Raw genomic sequence first — 21516 nt, 5'->3', positions numbered from 1 at the left:
AGCATTCTCCTTAGAAGGCATGCATGGCTTAGGATCTCGGGTTTTAAGCCTGAAGTTCAACAGTCCATTTTGAACACCCCTTATGATAAAGATCACCTGTTTGGTCCTGTGGTTGACCAATCCTTGGAAAAGATGAAAAAGGACACCGAAGTGGCAAAATCTTTGGGATCGCTCCAGTCCCCATCCAAGAGAGGCTCCTTTCGCCGCACATTTTACAGAGCAGGGTTCAAAACATTCTCAGACCCAAATCCTTCCTCTTCAAAAGGCAACAACCAATCCTTACCCTCTAGAAGTTTCTATAGAGAAGGTTATTGAGGAAACCATGCCAAAGGTAGGGGTAAAGATGCCGCACCACGTAACACCCCTTCCCCTAATAAACAGGGACTTGCCCACACTTCCCCCTCAATCACTTAACACCTGTTGGGGAAGACTTAAACATTTTCTCCCTATTTAGCAATCTATAACAACTGACAAATGGGTGCTCGACCTTATCCAACATGGTTATTGCCTGGAGCTTACCTCCAACCCACCAAACACTCCACCTCGCGTTCACAAATGGTTGTCAGACTATTTGCAGTTACTCAAACAAGAGAGGCAATTTCTCTTACAGAGGGAGCCATAGAACCAGTTCTGTTTCAGTACCAAGGTTCAGGGGTTTACTCTCTTTATTTTCTAATTCCCAAAAAGGACGGTTCCTGAAGACCAATTTTGGATCTCAGAGAGTTAAACCAGTACATACCGTCAGAACATTTCAATATGGTAACGCTTCAACAGGTTCTTCCTCTCCTACAGCTAGGTGTTTTTTTTTGTCCACACTGGACGTAAAAGACGCATACTTTCACATTCCCATTCATCTTGCTCATCACAAATATCTCAGATGTGTGATAGCAGGCAAACACAATCAGTTCAAAGTATTTCCATTCGGAGTAACTACTGCTCCCAGGGTATTTACAAAATGCCTAGCAATAGTAGCAGCTCATCTCCGAAGACAGCAAATTCATGTCTTCCCGTACCTAGACGACTGGCTCATCAAATGCAGCACACACCAAAAGTGTTTACATAACACTCGGACCACCCTACACCGACTCCACCAATTGGGTTTCACGGTCAACATTCAAAAGTCTCACCTACATTCTTCATCTTCATCATTTATCTTCTAATGATTATTAATTTTTGTTTTTTAAATCATTATTACAGTATGCTTTAAGGAGCATTGGCGCCAATAGTGCCATTTGTAACTGCTTGCTTTAGTCTAAGGACCTGATTTAGAGTGCGGTTACTTAGGGCGACGGAGCATTTTATTCTATTGTCCTGATGGAGTAACAGCGCACCAAATTTAGAGATGTCTGCTGCTCCAGCGGACATCTTCTACATTGGCAGCAACCACCGTCATGGCGGTTCCCGTCAATGCATTGAAAGTGTGCTGTGAAGCTCCATCATCATGATGGAGCTTCACAGCACACTTTCAATTGCTTTTATTATTTTCTAAAAGAAAATGCCAAAGCATTTTGCTGTTGGCTAAGAAGCTCAAAATGTCTGACAATGTATTGCAAGGTCACCTTAGAGATTGGTGACCTTTTCTAAACACACTTAGTCTTATGTGGTATAATTGCTATGATGGGATGGGCAGTTTTATTTAAGAGATTAGAGTTGTTTTGATACAAACCAGCTGTGTCCAATGTACTTCAAGGAGGGCCAGACTTTCATGTTTTCTGCATGAAATACACTTACAATACATTAAAGTCAATGGAAATAATTTTAGCAGTGGTTTATCTAAAAATCTGGCATGGATTTGGCGCTATTGCACCTATGTTGCACACACCTTGGATAAATAATTTTTGTGTTAACGTTTGGGAGTTTATTTGAAGAGTTTCGATCCCATCATGAGTGTAGACTGCGAACACATGCACCTTACTGTTTGTTAGAAATATCCATTCTAGTATGAACTTAAACAAAATGTATGGACAACTGTATTATGCATACTTGCCCTGTTGATGTCGATCTGTTGCACCAGAAGGTTTGAAGGAAAAGCTTGGAACCTTCTCTGGCGCTGAGGGAACATGGCAGAGCTAAGTAGTTAATGATTCAGAGGGTCAGGGTTTGTAATTTGTCTTTTGACAATATGGAACTGAAGCAGGAGAAGGCAAAATGTTAAGAGATCCTCCTCCTATTTATGATATAAAACTGATGATTTCTGGGCACCAATCTGCCTTTTTGGCATATGATTGTCTCTTTGAGTTGAAGCTCGCTCTTTGGAAATTAATTCTGCTACTTCTGCTAGGAGAGTGTGTGAGGATTAAGATGTTTATCCATCAAAACAAGATGGTGCTCAGATTTCAGTTTTCTTTTCTTCCAATAGATACTTGTTTTTTAAGAGCCTTCATCTGTTCACATTCCCCAAATAGAAAGAAGGATCTAGTTCACTGTGACAAAAGAGGCACCCAAATGATTCATGGGAACAGGAGGCCAAGCTCTTGGCCAAAAGTTACGATCATGGTTCTTGCACAAAGGCGAGGTGTTGAGAGGAGAAATTGAATTCTATACTACAATCTAAACAGCACCAGGGTGCCAAATATAATGGGTCCGGCTGGCCCTAAGCAGCTAGCTAGCTTTCCAGCAAACCTTAGTATTTGGTGCTCTGGCACTCTCTGCCACTAAAGTTTCTTATACTATTTCTTTAGACACCACAGCAATTGAGGTACCAAGTTCAGTTCTGCTTTAGACACCACCACGGTTGCTTCAGACGTTGCTTTATCCAAAACCAAATCATTGCAGCACCAACACCACTAGGTACTGGCCAGATGACTGTGAATACTAGGCCTAAGTGCGCAAAGCCTTGGTTGCTTCCACAAAAGGCTCATGCGTGGCAGTGGTTTTTGTGCTGGTGCCCATCATTCGCCAATAGAAAAGGCCATAAAGTGAAAGATGCTGGTGTAGTGGGCCTCAAATCCTTATGCCAGAATCTCTCAACAGATTGGTGCTGTGAGACCTCTGAGGGTTCATATGAAGGGGTTTAGAAGCACTACAGGATACTAAGATGATTATTATAGCTTGACTTTTACCCAGCTTCTTTCGGAGTGTTCTTTAAATGCCATTATTCTGACTGATTAATGATGGTGCAGTTTCATAGAGTGCATAGTCTTTAATGATGTTATGATGTCTGTCTCCTGAATATAAGTTTTTTTCGTTTAAACTTTAAAAAACGAAAAACAAAAGTAGGATGCAATTCTAAAGTGGCTTCTTTCGTATGCAAGAGGCACATCTCACTTCGATGACATTCAGTTTTTAGTATATTTGATATAAGTGCCATTTATATTGTATTTGCATTCAATAGCGCTTCATACCCTTTCTGAAAAATATGAGCTAGATGGCACTCTAAACTATGCTGAGTGGTTGAAATTGCAGTTCACACAATTAAAATCGTAATATTTTTACCAGGTTTTAGCACTTCAAAAGGCGAGCTTGTGCGGTCCATCCTGTATCCAAAACCAACAGACTTCAAGCTGTACAGAGACGCCTACCTTTTTCTTCTCTGCCTTGTATTTGTGGCATGCATTGGATTTCTATACACAATTGTTAACAGCGTACTAAATAAGGTATGGTTTTGCCTATTCACTTAATGTAACTGTATTCTCCTACATTGTGCCCAGGTCACCAGTCATGAACTAATAAATCTTTTCTGTTAATAATATAGGAGTGTCATTTTCCAGATTGTTTGTCAGTTGCAGAAATCCTGGGAAACAGGCACCACCATAAGACATATTTGCGTAGCGCAAAAATTGCTAATTACTTTCTTGTCTTGTACATCCTGAAGGGGCTCAGACACTCAAACGGTGCACAGAAGCTTGAACTCACCTGCTGACAAATACCGCATTGGAAAGCTGCATGTAACTTTTGTAGCACAGGCAGTAGCTTTGAATAGATGGTAGTGAGCCTGCTGATTTGTCATGTTGGGTTTGCAACATGTAATAAGAGGTACTTTACAATTGCAAATGTAGTCAGAGGTGTTTAGTGTCTATTTAAAGGTATGCGAAGGTCTGCTTGCTCTATGTGGCTCTTTGACCAGCCATAGGAGAGGTCAGTTGGTTAGAAGGTAACCTTTTGTGGTCTGCGTTTGTGTCTGTTAAAGGTCATGAGAGGGTCTCATTTGGCTGTGGGAGCATCTGTGTGGGGTTTTAAGAGTCCTTTTGTGGGTTTCACCGGGTCTGTTATGGTGTATGTGATACCTGTTGGGGTAGCTGTCACAGCTGCTGTTAAGTGATCTGAGGGTGCAATGGGACTCTTTGAGACTGTTGGTGGCCAAGCAAGGTTCTCCTGGCATTTGCATGAGGCACTGTTCTGTAATTTTGGGTAGTTGTTTCAAACTAATAACCAAATCTCTAATAGCCTGCCACCTGAGGTAAACACTGGTGAAAGATCTGGATGTCAGAGGGACAAGAATCTGTTGAAAACATTACTTTGTGATGGCTAAAGTGGTTTTCATTGCTGCTTGTCCAGCAACTGCTGTGAGCACCAAAGTCTCCTTTTGTTTCTGAAAATCTGAAATAAGATTCTGTGAGCATTTAGATATTCACTGGCCTTGCACTGGATACGTCACCGAAGCCAGTGTCCGGAATAAAACATATCAAGTAGTTTTTTTAAATGTATTTATTTATTAAAGAAACTGCCTTATATTTTCCTTCTGCCATAGGTTCCAGCTTATATCATCATCATTGAGTCTCTCGATATCATAACCATAACGGTGCCGCCAGCCCTCCCAGCAGCGATGACTGCTGGCATTGTGTATGCACAGAGGCGATTGAAAAATATCGGCATCTTCTGTATCAGCCCTCAGAGGATCAACATCTGTGGACAGCTGAACCTAGTATGCTTCGATAAGGTCAAGAATCTTCTGATATGCATCCTTTAAGCATTGATGACTGCCTTGATGGAAATCCCAAGCCATCTATGTCCTCCTCCTCTGGTCCTCTTTTGCCATTCTGTCGGCATTCTGGTCTCTTTCGCCCTTGTTTACCAGTCTCCTCTCCCCCTCTGCTGTGCTCGCCTCCACCCACATTGTATTTTATCCTGCCTGATTTCTTCCTCCATCTATTACCTGTGTTTTCTCCTACACTCTTTGTAACCCAGTTCTTGTGTACAGCGCTATTCAAAGGTAGTGACCACGTGACAAAGGTGAAATAAAATAAGACTAAATTAATAAACCATAATCACCAGTAATACAAAATTAGGTTTTGAATGAACAAGCGAGCAAGTATTTTGAGAAGATGTAAAGGTGCTCTCTAAATGAGAAAGAGGAATAAAGAGGCAGGTACCAAGTTAAAATACTAAAACAACCACTAACAGCAAATTGATGATACAAACTATAATGTTACACATATTTCAGGATGTTTTAGTGGTGCGATTGAGCTACTGGCACGGAACATCAGGTATCCATGTGAAGAGGAGTTATTAAACCTATCTCCTGTCTTTGTGTATGTGTGCTGTACATATACTCCTTATGTCTAGCCTACAGCTACTGTGTTCTCCGCAAATAACAAATAGCACACCAAGGAGTTGTCTCGGCACGCAGTAGGTCTCTGGGGAATATATGTTAGTTGCTAAACCATTGTTTTGAGCTACCAGAAATCAGTTCTACTTGTTGGAGTGTTACTGTAGAACTAGCTCTTCCACCACATTCTTTCCACCTTAGGTACTGCTCTGTGTTCAGCAGTTTGAATCAACAGTTAACTATCACTTGCCTTGAGATATGCAAATTTTTTTTTCTTTTCCCTTCCTCTTTTCATTCCTCTTTATTTTTCTATCACATTCTATCATTTTTTCCTTTCTCATTGTTTCTTTTTATTTTCTGTCTTATTGTCTTTTCTCCTTCTCCCTCCGTTTTCTACTGTTCTGTAGTAGGGGATCTCTGTGTATAGTCATAATCTAGTGAATAGTCCCGCCCATGTGCGCGGACCCCGGAGCAATAAAAATAATCTCTTAAGTAGTCAAGCCATGCAGACCTGCATCTACACTTAAGAGAGAATTTCAAAGACAGATAATGCAGCCTATATCCACAGGCTACACTGTCCAGTACTTCAACTAGAGAGAATTCCACCAGCAACCACCAACAGCACTGCCTGTCTTGCTTTTTCCATAGAGAAAAACCTGCCTCTTCCAGCAAAAGCCTCTGGAATGATAGAGAGGAAGGAATGGACAGACAAGCCCCATAGGCTGCCATTATGTGGCTCAGAACAGGATACTGTGCCTTTAAGAAAACTTTCCAGAACTTTTCCAGTATCCTAGAATGCACAGCAGGTCCCTTTTACTTTCAGTTCTTTTTTCCGGCTCCTGCTAGCAGGACCCTGGAGCATTGAGCTCTCCCTTTTCAAGGGTTTATTGGATTTTTTGTCAATTTTTCAAGTGTTTTAGTGTTGGGACTTCCTTCTGGTGCTGTTAACATGCCTGGCTTGTTCGACAAGTGCCCAGAGTGCGACAGGAAGAAGGCTAAGTCAGACCCTCACAAGGTGTGTATAGGCTGCCTTCCCCAGTCCCATGTGCCTGAAGAGTGTGATATCTGCCACTCGTTCTCAGCCAGGAACCTGAGGGAAAGAATGAAGATCCGGCTCCAAGTCCTGGAGGACAGAAGGCTGAAGGCAGAAGGTGGGTCAGGAGGGGCTGATTCTGCCCATGCTGAGGCCTCTGGGGGGCTCCCCAGGGGCAGGAAGACCGGCAAACGCCCCCACTCTCCACCGGCGTCTGACGTCGACTAAGGCGTCGAGAGGGATGACCACGGTGTGTTCACCGTCCCCCCAGGGCTCTGGGGAGAAGCGACGTCGACGTTCGACGTCGAGGGATCCGCCGTCGACGACTTCGGCATCATCTGCTTCGACGCCGTCAATGTCTCCGTCGAGGCATCGACGTCGAGATCGGGCCCGGCGATCGTCGCTCACCGTCGAGGGGAGGTCGCCGTTCGCCGTCGGCAAAGAGGAGGCGTTCGCCGTCGAGGCGTCACTCGCCGTCGACGTCGAGGAGACGATCGACGTCGAGGAGGCGATCGACGTCGAGGAGGCGATCGACGTCGAGGAGGCGATCGACGTCGAGGGGGCGATCGACGTCGAGGGGGCGATCGACGTCGAAGAAGGATTCATCGACGTCGAGGAGGCGCAGGGGGCGCCCGGACACCAGGAGTCCCTCGACGGAGTCCCCGAGCTCGGGGTACTCAGTGGTATATACGCCGCCTCCTCCTCCTCCACCGCCACTGCCGCCACCACCACCACCACCGCCGACTCCTCCTCCTCCTCCTTCTCCTCCTCCTCCTCCTCCTCCTCCTCCTGCTATTCCACCTCGCAGGCCTTCGGGCCCACCACCGGTTCCGACGCGATCGGTCTCATTGCCCAGGTATCCGACGCCGCCGCAGGGAACGCCTAAGCCGCAGCAACAGGGTAAGCCACCGTCGCGAGGCCGGCGGACAGACCGAAGCCAAGATCGCGCTCCCGCTCCGGACGGAGAGGGAGATCGCGGAGCCGTGGGCGTTCATCGTCAACATCGAGACGGCGCCACAGGAGGCGCAGATCCAGATCGCGAACTCTATCATCGGCCAGGGACTTCTCACCGACGCTGTCGGACTCACCCGGGACGAGGGCGTCGCCGGTTGACTATCTTTTCTCCTTCCAGGAGGTGCTGCTGAGAGGTGCAGCCAAGTTGGGAATCACGGTGACTGTACCGACACCTACGACGTCTGTGATATTCGAGACGCTGCACAAGAAGCACCTGTCTCGCCCCCTGCTGCCTCTCGTGCCGGGACTGGTGGAGCCCGCTATGGAGTTGTTCCTCACTCCGGCAGTGACGAAATCCGCCCCCTACCGGCTTATGAAGAAGTATCGGGCTCCGGACTCGAACCCGACCTTTTTGAGGACGGACCCTAAGCCGGATTCAGTCATTGTGACGGCGGCGAGGAAGCAGCATGCTACCACCCCTTCATCGACAGTTCCACCCGACAAGGAAAGCCGCTGGCTGGATTCGGCGGGCAAGAAGGTCTGTGGTACGGCTGCCACCACCATGAAGGCGGCAAGTGCCGGGGCTCTGTTGGGGCGTTACGACCGTGCCCTGTGGGAGTCTCTCCAGCAGTATGCGAAGCTGCTGCCTCGTGACAAGAGGGAAGACTTCCTGGAGACTTTGCGCGAGGGGATGCTAGTCTCCAACCAGGTGATCAGTGCAGCAGCGGATGTGTCCCTGCTGGCGGCGCATGGGTACTGTCATGACGACGGCACGCGTGGCTTCGCCTTACCTCGCTCAAGCCGGAGGCTCAGCAGAGAGTGGCCAATCTGCCTTTCTCGGGGGAAACCCTGTTCGGCCAGCATGCGGACGACGAGATGGCCCGCATGAAGACTGAGGCGGAGACCCTGACGGCTGTCGGGTTGGAGAAGCCAGAAAAGAAGAAACGCCCCTTCCAGAGACGGTTCGGGTCTGCGGGCAGAGGGCGTGGGCAGGCCTCGGGACAGCAGCAGCACCAGCAGCAGCAGTTCCGTAAACCCTTCCAGAAACGCCAGAAGGGTAGAGGGGGCCAGCAGTCCGCTCCTGCTACCAAGGGCCCGGCCGGGTCGCGGCCCTGAGCATTTACTTCCCCTGCAACCGTTACCCACTCCAGTGGGGGGGAAGCATTCAATTTTTTCCGGCAGAGTGGAGAAAAATTACTCCGGACAAGTGGGTGCTGAATATTGTTTGCAATGGATACAGTCTTCGTTTCATCAGGCCGCCTCCAGCGATTCCGCCGGTAAGCTCGCGGTATCAACTGCGAGAGCTCCAGGCGGAGGCAGACATCCTGTTAAGGAAAAAGGCGGTGGAAGACGTACCTCTGTCTCAAAGGGGAAGAGGTCTGTACTCTCGTTTCTTCCTGGTTCGCAAGAAGGACAATAACGAGTTCAGGCCCATTCTGGATTTGCGGCAAGCAAACAAATGGATTCGCAGAGAGAAGTTTCGCATGCTGTCGTTGCATCAGATTTACCCTCCGCTGCAACAGGGAGACTGGCTCTGTGCCATAGACCTACAAGATGTGTACTTCCATGTGCCCATTGCACGGAAACACAGGAATTTCCTGCGGTTCCAAGTCGGCGCCAATCATTATCCATACACAGTACTGCCATTCGGGCTAAAGTCTGCTCCAAGGACTTTCTCGAAGTGCATGGTAGTGGTAGCGGCGCACCTGCGGAGGAACAAGCTGTTTGTCTACCCGTACCTGGACGACTGGTTGATCAAGGCCTCATCTTTTTCGGAAGCGCAGGCGCACTTCCGGAGAACGTGCGTTCTCTTGAACAAGCTGGGGTTACACGTCAACATGTCCAAATCTGTCCCGACTCCGGTCCAGTGCATACAGTACTTGGGGGGCCTCCATCGATACACGGTCAGCAAGCGTGTCTCCTTCGGAGGAGAGACGGTTATCGCTCCTTCGGAAGGCTCAGGACCTCATGGCCGCTCCATCGGCGACAGTGAGGAAGGTGTCTTCGCTGCTGGGGTCGATGGCCTCCTGTATCTTCCTCACGCCACACGCACGGCTGCTCATGAGACCACTGCAGGAGTGCTTGGAGGATCAATGGGATCAGAGAACAGGTTCTTGGGACGACAAGATCCGGCTGTCTCTACATGCTCTTCAGTCTCTGAAATGGTGGTGTTTGGCGGAGAATCTCCTCAGGGGGGTTCCCTTCCACAAGGACATTCCCGAGACGACTATCGTGACGGATGCGTCTCTCCAAGGTTGGGGAGCGCACTCCGGAGACTTACAGATACAAGGAACGTGGTCCCCGTTGGAGTCGACGTACCACATCAATTTCCTGGAACTCAGAGCAGTGTACCTGGCATTGAAGGCCTTCCATCCGTCCTTCCAGACCAACTCGTTGCTGATACAGACGGACAATACAACCTCAACAAGCAAGGGGAGTCGAGATCGGGCACTCTGTCGCAGGAGGCGCAGGCGATCTGGCGTTGGCTTCTGGCCCGCGGACTGATGATCACGGCCACGCATCTGCCGGGGGTGCAGAATGTTCAGGCGGACGCGCTGAGCAGGCTGCTTCAGGAGAACCACGAATGGGTCATAAACGACTAGGTACTAGGAGAAGTCTTTGCAAGGTGGGGGACTCCAGACGTAGATCTGTTCTCCACCGCCGAAAACAGCAAATGCCGAGACTTCGCATCCAGGTACTACCAGAAGGGGACGCTGGGGAATGCGCTATGGATCGACTGGTCGAACAGCTTTCTGTACGCTTTTCCACCCATTCCCCTGATTCCGGCAGTGCTCATCAAACTGTCCAAGTCCGGGGCGTGGATGATCCTGATTGCCCCGGAATGGCCCAGGCAGTGGTGGTTCACGGACCTGCTTCACCGGTCTCTCCTTCCTCACATGCGGCTGCCGTGCAGGCCGGACCTTCTCACGAAGTTCGGGGGGCATCCCAACCTCTCGTCTTTGAGTTTGGCGGCATGGCTCCTGAGATAGTGCAATATGGCCATTTGAATCTACCAGAAGATTGTATGGGCATACTGAAGGAGGCTAAACGTCCTTCCACTAGGACGTCCTATGCTTACAAGTGGAAGAGATTCTGTATCTGGTGCAAATCCAAGAACTTTGACCCGACGACCTGTAAGGAAGATGTCATCCTTCCATATCTCTACATTTGGCGCAGTCTGGCCTTAATTTCCACTCCATTAAGGTTCATCTCGCTGCTTTGACTGCTTACAGGAAATGCCCTTCACAGACTTCCTTCTTTCAGATCCCTGTGATCAAGGATTTTTTGGAAGGCTTGAAGAAGGTGTTCCCTCCAGTCAGACTTCCCTCGCCTTCCTGGGAATTGAATGTGGTGCTGTCCAGATTGATGAAGGAGCCTTTTGAACCTATTCACAAGGCTGCGTTGCAGCACCTGTCCTGGAAGGTGTCGTTCCTCGTGGCCATTACATCGGCCCGCAGGGTGAGTGAACTTCAGGCGTTGTGTTGCCGAGAACCTTATACTGTATTTCATGCTGCTAAGGTTGTTATGCGTACTCACCCTAAATTTCTTCCTAAGGTTATATCTGATTTTCATGTTAACCAGACCATAACTTTACCTACGTTTTTTCAGAATCCTTCTTCTACAGCGGAAAGGTCTCTACATTCCCTGGACGTTAGGAGAGTGTTGAAGTTTTATCTTGATAAGACCAAAGATATTCGTAGGTCAGACCAATTGTTTATCAATTATGGATCAGTCAGGACCGGTCTTGCTACCTCCAAACAGTCCATCTCTCGGTGGATTGTGTCCTGTATACAGTTGTGTTACCAAAAGGCTAATAAGACCTTGGGGGGTAAACCTAAGGCTCATTCCACCAGGGGCAAAGCTGCCACGACTGCTTTGCTGCGCAATGTTCCGATTGCAGAAATCTGCAAGGCGGCCACTTGGAAGTCGGTCCATACCTTTGCTGCGCATTACTGTCTGGACGCGGATGCCAGGGCAGATGTTCGGGTTGGGCAGGCTTCGCTGCGAAATTTGTTCGCACAGTAGTGGTATTATTTTGTAATCTTCTCCACCGCCGTTTTTGTGTGGGGATGGGCTTGCCATTCTATTCACTAGATTATGACTATACACAAAGATCCCCTACTACAGAAGGAGTAGTTTCTTTTCTGTAACTCCAGTTCTGTAGTAGGGGTATCTCTGTTATAGTCATAAGCGCCCGCCCTCCTCCCCGGTGGAGAGATGAATGTTAATATAAGGAATGCTACAGGTCTGGCGTGCTACGCCTTCAAAAAGAACTGAAAGTAAAAGGGACCTGCTGTGCATTCTGGGATACTGGAAAAGTTCTGGAAAGTTTTCTTAAAGGCACAGTATCCTGTTCTGAGCCACATAATGGCAGCCTATGGGGCTTGTCTGTCCATTCCTTCCTCTCTATCATTCCAGAGGCTTTTGCTGGAAGAGGCAGGTTTTTCTCTATGGAAAAAGCTGGACAGGCAGTGCTGTTGGTGGTTGCTGGTGGAATTCTCTCTAGTTGAAGTACTGGACAGTGTAGCCTGTGGATATAGGCTGCATTATCTGTCTTTGAAATTCTCTCTTAAGTGTAGATGCAGGTCTGCATGGCTTGACAATTTAAGAGATTATTTTTATTGCTCCGGGGTCCGCGCACATGGGCGGGACTATTCACTAGATTATGACTATAACAGAGATACCCCTACTACAGAATTGGAGTTACAGAAAAGAAACTACTCCTTCACCCTCTCGGTGTGCAGTTCTCTTTCTCAGTTCTGTCCTAGTCTCTTAACTAATTGTTAGACCCTGCCTTCCAGGCTTTCTGGCCAATTAATGTACAAAGTGAAGACATGTTTTTTTCAATTTGCAGCAAGTTTTTGTGGTTGTGAAATATAGTTGTTGAACACGCCTTTTCCTTTCCATAGACTGGCACCCTGACGGAAGATGGATTGGATCTCTGGGGCATCCAAAGAGTAGAAAATTCACAGTAAGAAAAACTATTTATTTGCAAAAAACAAAAATGTGGCTGGTGTTGTGTAGTTTTTGCAGGTGCCTAGGAGAGGTTGGCATGAGAACATACAATAATTGTGTGCTATCTCTAACCTAAGATCATAGGTCTTTTTGCATCTTCTTTGCTCATCCGCTTCAGGTAATCCCACATCAGTTTGTGTGTTTTTAGGGTTAAAATGCTCATCACTATTGTAGGTCATCTATTGCACACTCTAGAAAGGCAGTCTGTTTACAACTGGTATTATTATAGTAATATGATTGGCACGTCAACTACACTCTAACAAGCCTCTGACATTTTATACTTTTATATCTTTTCTGATAAAATCAGCCAAATATACTCGTCATTTAGTATTAATCTCCCACCAGACACTACTAATTGGGAACACCTGGGTCCCCACCCCGATGCCCTAGCACGTATGGGTAGTTTTTCCCCTTTCACAGAGGAAGAGGTTGCAAAGGCAATGGGGGAAGTTAAATCAGGGTCCCCTCATGATCCATGCCCACACTTTATTTTTGCTTGGATCATACCTGCACTATGCCCATATGTCACTCAGCTATTCAATCAATCTCTTGAGACTGCATTTTTCCCAGAAACTTGGAAACAGGCTATAGTGATCTCTCTGCTGAAAAAAGCAGGCATGGACGTTCGCAACCCAGCAAACTAACGGCCAATCTCCCAACTCCCTTATCTTTCTAAAGTTATGGAGAAGTTGGTTAATAGACAATTATCCAACTATCTCGAGACCAACAAACTACTAGATCCCTCTCAAACCGGCTTCGGAGCCACCATTTGTATTGAGGCAACCCTCCTGGCTGTCCTAGACAACATAAGATCCTTGATCGATCAGGGGAAGGCTGCAGCTTTGATCCTGTTAGACCGGTCGGCAGTGTTCGACACGGTCTCACAATCTTCTGCTGGAAACTCTTTATAAAAAAGGTATACACGACAAAGCCCTTCAGTGGTTCAGCTCTTTCTTGAGCAAAAGAACGCTAACTGTACAAATGGGCGCGTTCTCCTCAAGCCCAAAAACCATCAGCTATGGTGTTCCACAGGGAGCTTCCCTGAGCCCCACGCTCTTTAACTCCTACGTATCATCCCTGGCAAATATTGGTGAGAAATGGGGTTTCAGCATTTTTTCCTATGCGATTGACACACAACTGATGATAGCCATTGAAGAAAGGCATGAGAACACCAGGATAAAACTGAACAATTGCCTCTCTGAGATGGCGACCTGGATGTCAGAACACTGTTTAAAACTGAATGCTGAAAAATCACAAATCCTGCTCTTTGGAGGAGCCAACCTAATCTGGGATGCATCATGGTGGCCCCAATCATTGGGAGATGCCCTGGCACCCAAGTAGTGCACAAAAAACGTGGGCGTCCTTATCGATAACACCTTATCCATGAAGGACCATGTGCAGGCCCTGTGCGGAAGAAGCTTTGCCACTCGGAAGCTCCCCTAGATTCCATTGGAATGCAGAAAAACAATAAGAACAATTACACAAGCCCTACTCATTAGTCAGCTAAACTACAGAAACGCACTGTTCGTGGGCATGGCGGACTACCTCTTTGCACGCCTACAGGTGATACAAAGTGCAGCTGCCAAACTGGTGTGCAATAAAGCAGATATAGTTCAGCATCTGATTGCATGAGACCACTCCACTGGCTGCCCGTACATCAAAGAATGAGATTCAAGCTTCTGAGCCATGCACACAAGGCCCTACACCAATGCGGTCCCATAATTCTTCAGAACAAAGTCCAATTCTATGCCCCGACCAGGTGCCTGAGGTCACGCTAACAGGCGCAAGCTAAGACTAAACGTATAAAAAAAGCCAGGGCAGGAGATCGCACCTTTTTATACCTGGCTGCTACGCAGTGGAATGAATTACCCCGGGACCTACGTCTCACTGTTTACTACATGGCATTTAGAAAGAAGCTCAAAGCCCACCTGTTCCGCAAGGTCTAATGTCGGACATTCTAGCAGCACCTTTTATCCCACTTCACCTCTACCATGAGATCTCGCTACTCTAGCGCCTTGATACCCTATCGGATGAATGTTGCACTCTATAAATAAATAAATGGGCATCATTCACAATATCCTTGTACAATATAACTCTTATTTCCTATGTGTATTATTTGTCAATATTGATAAGTCTCTTTCTTGTTAAATGCAATGTCTATATAAATTATCTGCTTTCAGCAGAGCTCTCTATAAAGCACCTCTCATTTCTTTGTTGCGTTTGCCATCCTCAGTAATCCGTAAAGGCCGCTGAAACAAGGAATCATCCAGTTACATAAACATGCATCAAACAGTAGAAAGAGAAAATCCTAGGAAAGTATTTTTAATAAAAACGGACCACTTCACACAAAAAATCACTGAAATGACACAACGTAATGTTTTATTTTTAACAGTATTTTGCTGGTCTCTTTGCTATGTTTAGAAACTTGTATCAATATTAAAGAGACCTCAATATTATGATGCATGATGCTAATAAATTAGCCCTGAATGTGCCACTTGTGACTCATGCTTTGGGCACCTTGGGCCATGGTCAATCAGGATTTCACAAACCTGGCTGAGGGTGACTAGGTGTGGTTTAGACTATGATTTCAAAGGTCTTTTTATAGCACAATTCTTGTTGTGGATGGTGGCAGTAACGTGCGGTAAAATGTACAAAGGAGAGATATTGGAGGTGTGGGGACAGAGCTGAGAGAAGTCTATATTCAATAAAATTTCATTTGATTTTGCAGTAACCTTTTGCATTGCCCCAGGGATATTGGGTGGGAAGTGGAGTAGAATTAACTGGTCACAGGGCATTCTGGCACAAGAGTTGGGTTTAGATGTTTCTGTTGCAGGGATTTGGCTTGGAAGCAGAACTGTGCCTTCGGAGAACAGGATGTCAGAATATAGGGACGGAGTCTCCCTATCACATCAGTACCTGTAGGCCTAAATCAGACTAGCTCACAGTACATCACCAGAGCTCATAACCTTTCCAGAGTAGCAGGTGATTTTGGCAAACTTAGAACATGAACCTCTAGTCCCCAAGGGAACCGTGGAAACAGATAATCACCTTTCGTTTCTCACTCATGCATGTCCATAGTAAACAAAGGAAAGGCACGAAGAAAGTTTACAATAAATTTATTGAAACTATTTTAGTCTATTTTGAAGCAAGTGTGCTGCGATGAGTAAACAAATATAACTAAGCAACGTAATCAGCATTACTAGCAGGCTGTATACAATGAACAACCCAACCTTGGCAACCAATATATCTATGTAGGCCTACCCTCACTTTGTGAGCACAAGGATACATTAGTAATCTCTGGGATTGGCAACGGACCGCATACCTGGTGTGTGTAGTTAAATGGTCTGCATCATGGGTCTAAACTCAGTTTACGCACGGCTGCTGCCTCCGTTCCAGGGCCATTCTCTCTGCTGAAATTCTGCTCTCTGCCCCCCACAAGGGGTTAGATACGGTTTATAGAATAAGAACTACTGTGTTAACAGGGAAGCACAACTGCAGCTTTCTTTGTCTAAAAACGTTAGGAGATGTTGCCCACCGGGCACAAGAAAACAGTACACCATGTTGTTAGACCTTGGATAAGATGTTCATACATCTCAGCGCTGGGATGCCTTCGGGTAGCTACGCGCTTTAGAAGTGCTATTTCATTCATTTCATTCATACTGAATCCCAAAAAGAGTCACTGAATAATAAATAATATGTACAGCGTATTTCTAAAATAACATGTCACAAACAAATGCATTATGTGTGGCTGTAAAAAGCAGACTCAGTCGAAGACCGCTAATACGTGCAACTAAGAGAAACAAAGTGGGCCCAAGAGGGATATCCCTACATTTCGAAGGACAAATAGTTTGACCAAGTGTCCTTTAAGCATATTCCTGAACTGCTGGGTGAAGGACAGTCTGAGAAACAATGGCAGTTCCTTTCAGAGCCGAGTAGAGGTGTGCACTTGAAAGACTTGTTTACAAATGTCTGTCTGGATAAGACAGAGCTCCTGTTGATTGTAGTGTGGCAAGAAGAGGAGAGCTTGTTCGCTAGGTATTTTGGTAAGACTCAGTTTGGTTGCTGGATAGGGGGTCTGTAGAGTTCTTTCTGGGCGGGAGCGATTAGGTAAGTTTTATTCGGTACTTAAACAAAGAAGACCTCTGCAAAGAAGTATTCTTTCAAAAAGATGGGTGAATAGGGCATTCTGTCTGTCTGTGTGCTGCAAGAGGATTAGGCTTCTGTCACTTGGAATTAAGTTTTGATTGTATTCAAGAGGCAAAGATTTTTACCAGACACTTTGGCCATTCATGTTGATGCATTGTTTGAACATGATGTGTGGCACATGAGAAAACCCAAGCATTTACTACAGAAAAACTGAGGGCCACATTCAAACATTTATTCTAATGGTGTAATTGTTGAGGCAGGAAAGTTGCAGTTCGGTTAGGTTGTAAGTAGACAACGGACATACAAGTTTGAATGGGAGCCAGGCCAGATTTTCTTCTCTGATGATGGATCTGAAAGTCTCCATTTTAGCGAGTTGACTTTTAATCACGAAGTGGGTGAACAATTCTGTGACTCCATGGTTGAACTCCATGCAAGAAGAAATGATGTAGAGGTAGGTATGGTGAATGACAATTGGGGGATGTTGGCAAATTAATCTACAATAGCACACAGGCATCAAAGATGTCTGATACGGAGAGTGTTGTTAGGAGCCAATGCTTGGTTTATTAAATTGGATTATTTGTTGTTTAAGATTAAATTTGATTTGTATGAAGATCTGCTGTTGTGTGGCTTTGGCAGTTTTAAGGCACCAGGGACTCAGTAGGACTATAATCAACATCTACCTTTTTGCGGTCCTGGAAGAAGTTTGTATTGATCTGGTGGTGTATGTGGGCTATATTTCATAGTTGGTTTAGGATGGCTGTTGCACGGTGAATAAAAATGAAAATAGATGGAGAGGAGGTGGATGTCATACTTCTGTAATGAGAGCTTGTCCGGAATATGATTGATGAGATCTGCTATGTAAGCTGCAAGCTCATGGACTAGAAGGCCTGTTAAGCATAAGTATGTGTGATGTTTTGAGTGTAAGCATGAGGGTGAGATTAATAGTCTGTTTGAAGATTGGGATGTGGACCAGGTTGTGAGGGTCGTAGGAATATTATTTGGACATAATATTAAGGTAGACTCTGGTTCACAAACTGCACTTTGTAGTACATTTTGTAGTATTACGAAACAAACTACAAAATGTAAGTTTTACCTATAATGGTGTGCAGAGTGCTCCGCCTGACTGAGGAGTCTCTGCACAAGTAAGTATACATTTTAGTAGTAAATGTGGGAAGGACAAAGAGGAGTGGTTAGGAAAAGGGGCAGATTTGCGCTGAAAAGGGATGGCATTGGGGAGGAGTAATAGGGGTTTAGGGAGGGTTAAGGGAGGGACTTAACCCACCCACACAAGTGTGTACCAGATGCTTTACTCTGGTGGTAAAGACATTTAATTTACCCTTTTGTAGTATTTTACACTCTGTGTTGCTGAATACTGAAAGTAGTAAACTTACTCCAAAGTGTAAACTTAGTCAAGGTGTAAATAGTTACATTTGTAAATCAGGGGCATAGTCTTTTATAGTTCTTTTCGAAGAACCAAAAATGAGTGTGTTGCTTTATGGGTACTGTCACCTCAAGTAAGCAATTTCTTACCCTTCCTTTTATTCTAGTTTCTTTTTGCCAGAAGACAACGCATACAGTGAAAGCCTGGTGAAGTCTCAGTTTGTTGCCTGTATGGCATGCTGCCATTCACTTACAAAAATTGGAGGAGTCCTTTCTGGTGATCCTCTTGATTTGAAAATGTTTGAAGCAATAGGATGGGTAAGTTTGATGTGTTCCTCCATGTTTGATGCAATTTTGTTTTGTATTTCTGTGTGCACAAACTTTTCTCTGTTTTTTGTGGGAGCAGCTTCATAACCTTTTTTGGATGCTGTGAATTTATTCACAAAGTGAAATATAATAATTAAACAGTCAGTGCAGCCTACAAATTAAAACCCCTGAACTATTTATAAGCTCGTCCTATTCCTTTTGTGGTGCCGTTAGCCTGGTTTTGCACGGTGTCTGCAATCACACGAGAGCTTTCGACGACGGGGAATGATTCAGGCATGTGAATCTATGAAAGGTCCAATACTGGAGAACTACAGTTACAGGTAAGTAACTTGTTTTCATATGGCTGAAGACTGGTATGTAATCGTGGGTCATGCAATAAAGGCTTAAAATTATAGTGAGGTCATGGATTTAACAAAGACTACCGATTCTGTAGATGGTAGGTAAAGCCCATCATGCAGCTTAAGCTGTCTGGTTGCGAAAGACCGGTTGTGAACTACCAAGGAGTTACTGGGGCTTAGAGTCCACCATTTGCTTACCATTGGTTGGCTTTATTGTCAATCATTTGCTTGCTTCTTATTCAATGACTTACCTTGGCCATCTTTTCTTGGCCTCTCCACTCGACTTTTTTGCCATCCTCTTGAGTGCCTGACTTGTATTCTTTCACTGCTCACTTTTTTTTGGTTATGCACTCCATCAGAGCATGTGTTTTCCAGCTCTCTACCTCTTCTGTTTAGTCCCACTCCCCCCCCCCCCCGCAAAAATGTTTTCCCATACCATGTTCACTCTTTTTCTCATGGCCACTCACTCTCTCACCCCTATACGTCTCCACCCGATTCCCCCATGCTCCATGTTGCTGTCTCCCACATGTACTTTTCCACCTGCCCCAGTTTATCTCTCTTCTTTGTGCCACCGCCTATTTACCGCTGCTTTCCCCTACCTACTCACCTTCTGCAGCTTCGTGACACCCTCCTCCTCCGCCATTCTTTTTTTTAAATTAAATGGTAAATATATATTTTTTTTCTTTTAGAGGGCCAAGCACAAATGTGCTCCACAAAAGTACTTTCGCACACTTGATTCTTTTTTTTTTAAAGGACCAATCAAAGGGTTACCCACCATCGTAGACCGGTGAGATTCTGTTGGTAGGGACACATGTGCTCCTACGGAGTGAGTTGACCGCATAATCATACCTTATGTTTTTTTAGTTACTAATCAATACTGGCAAAAAAAATTGCTTTTTACTGTAGGAGAGTAGGGTCTGCTATCCTATGGTCACCCCAAATTTTTGCTTTTTGCTTCACTGGTTTTTGACATATTGAGGCTGTGGGCCTGCTAATCAGACCCCCAGCCTGCTGTTCTCTCTAACTAAATTGACACTATGCACCCTAGGTGCATAACCAATTGGAAGTGGATCACCCTGTGAGCCCCTGTACCAGTGTACACTAGGTACCCAGGGCATTGGTGTATCTAAGGCCTGCCAGGGGCTGAAGCATGTATTATGCCACCCCAGGCTTTGCCTAACAAATTTGACACAACTGGCTGATCACTCAGCTGGGGTAAGTTGGTGTAACCACCTCTTACTTAGGTGTAGTATACCTATACCTAACCTTAAATGGGACACATGTTAACCTACAAGTCACTCCTATGGCAGGCCTTAACAATCCTGAAGGCAGAGTGCTTGGTTCCATGTGAGATGGTGCTCTGGCATGAGCTGAGCCTGTCTGCAGTGGTCGGAACAACTTCCTTCTACCGTTTCCAGATATCGTCATACCATATACTCTTAAGTGCATTATGAACCTCGCGGTTAAATGCTATCTTTGGTTTGGCTTTATCAAAACATGTCGAGTAAGGTGTCATACGAATTGGAATACTAACCCCTCGCCAATTCTGGCGACGGGGTTAGCATTCCACCCTTCTAGAGGGACACGACATGTACAGTACCTGAAACCCGGGTAAAATCAGACATAGCCTCAGCTCCACAAAATGGACGCTGCCACCACAGACACAAGTCTGCCCTCCTGCTGCTGGGAGTCCTTCCAGCTTGGGAGACGTGGACAAAGGGTTTCCTGCCAGGGGAGGTGCGAGCACCACCCCAGACAGGATTTTGTGTATTGGTTAGGTAGGGCTTGAATGGAATGAGACATGCCTGTGGCTCACAAGGAGCCTCGGTGCATATGCCAGTTCAAACCGGTCCTGGGGCACACCAGCCCCGGACCTGGGGCGAGCTGGACAAAGGATTGGGGGTGTAACCACCCCCCTTCCTGGTCCCACCCTTAGGGAGGGACCTAGCAGGTAGTCCGGCCCCTAGAATCCGCTTAAAGGTAGCAGCTGTGTCCTAAGACTTCAGACATCCTGGAATCAACTTAACCACAAGAAGAAGACGGGAACTTTGACGCTCTGCTGCACAGAGGACTGAAGGAAATCTCCCCTATGGTCAGGGAGTGACCATCTTGCTAACGCAAGCACCAACCAGCTATTGAACGTCTGCTTTGCTGCCGCCTCCTGCCGGAGCCCGAGCCCAGAGCCCGACAAGACCTGGACCTCAAGACCTCTCACCGCCTGATCCACAGTCCCTGCAAAGAAGGAACCCGTGGAGGCACCGAGACACGTGGAGCCAGCCATCTTGGAAGACCGACGACAAGCTGCAAGCGCAACAACAGAGGCTCCCTCCAAGTTGTGCTTTGGGTCCTGAGAAGCCCAACCACCGAGCAGCATCTGCACCAAAGGTGAGCCCTCCAGCATCGCCACGATCTGCGTGGGGCCCCTCTGCACCTTGCATCTCGACGCGCCTGCCCGGTCCCTGGCCCGTTGGCTAGTGGCCATTTTGGCGACGAACTTTGAAAACCACGACGCCGGTCTGGTTGCTCCAGACTGGCCCTAGCTGCTCTCCAAAAGAGCAGCCCCTCTGACCGTGCTGGTCAGAACAATCAGCTTTCATCTCTTTCCACGACTCCTGCCTTTGCCAAGGCTTGTTTGCCTCTTTTGAGTCGCCGACACCGCCGACAGCGAGAGCCTGCGTGGGACAGCTCGTGAACCGACTCCTGGACGTCGTCGACCTTCAGGGACCACGTGGCTGCGGAGACAAGCTACCCTTCACCACCTGTTTGCACCCGACATCGCCTGGTACCTACCTGGTGCCACGCCGGTCACTGGCTAGTGACTGTGAACACTGTCC

The 21516-nt window shown here is 46.5% G+C and overlaps 1 protein-coding gene across 8 annotated transcripts in view; it reads left to right on the top strand.

Annotated features, from left to right (window-relative positions):
* The window catches only part of ATP13A3 (ATPase 13A3), a 478336-nt gene that overhangs the window by 226890 nt on the left and 229930 nt on the right, over window positions 1–21516 (top strand). For 7 of the 8 annotated variants that reach the window (XM_085635250.1, XM_085635252.1, XM_085635253.1 and 4 more), the window contains 4 exons: window positions 3439–3596; window positions 4691–4879; window positions 12386–12447; window positions 18185–18335. In XM_085635250.1, coding sequence (XP_085491376.1) covers window positions 3439–3596; window positions 4691–4879; window positions 12386–12447; window positions 18185–18335 — 560 coding nt within the window. The remainder of the gene's footprint in view (window positions 1–3438; window positions 3597–4690; window positions 4880–12385; window positions 12448–18184; window positions 18336–21516) is intronic. The other variant, XM_085635256.1, reaches the window with a different exon arrangement.

This window comes from Triturus cristatus, chromosome 11, assembly GCF_964204655.1.
Source record: "Triturus cristatus chromosome 11, aTriCri1.1, whole genome shotgun sequence".
Lineage (NCBI taxonomy): Eukaryota > Metazoa > Chordata > Amphibia > Caudata > Salamandridae > Triturus > Triturus cristatus.
This window is presented reverse-complemented; position numbering and strand designations above follow the sequence as displayed.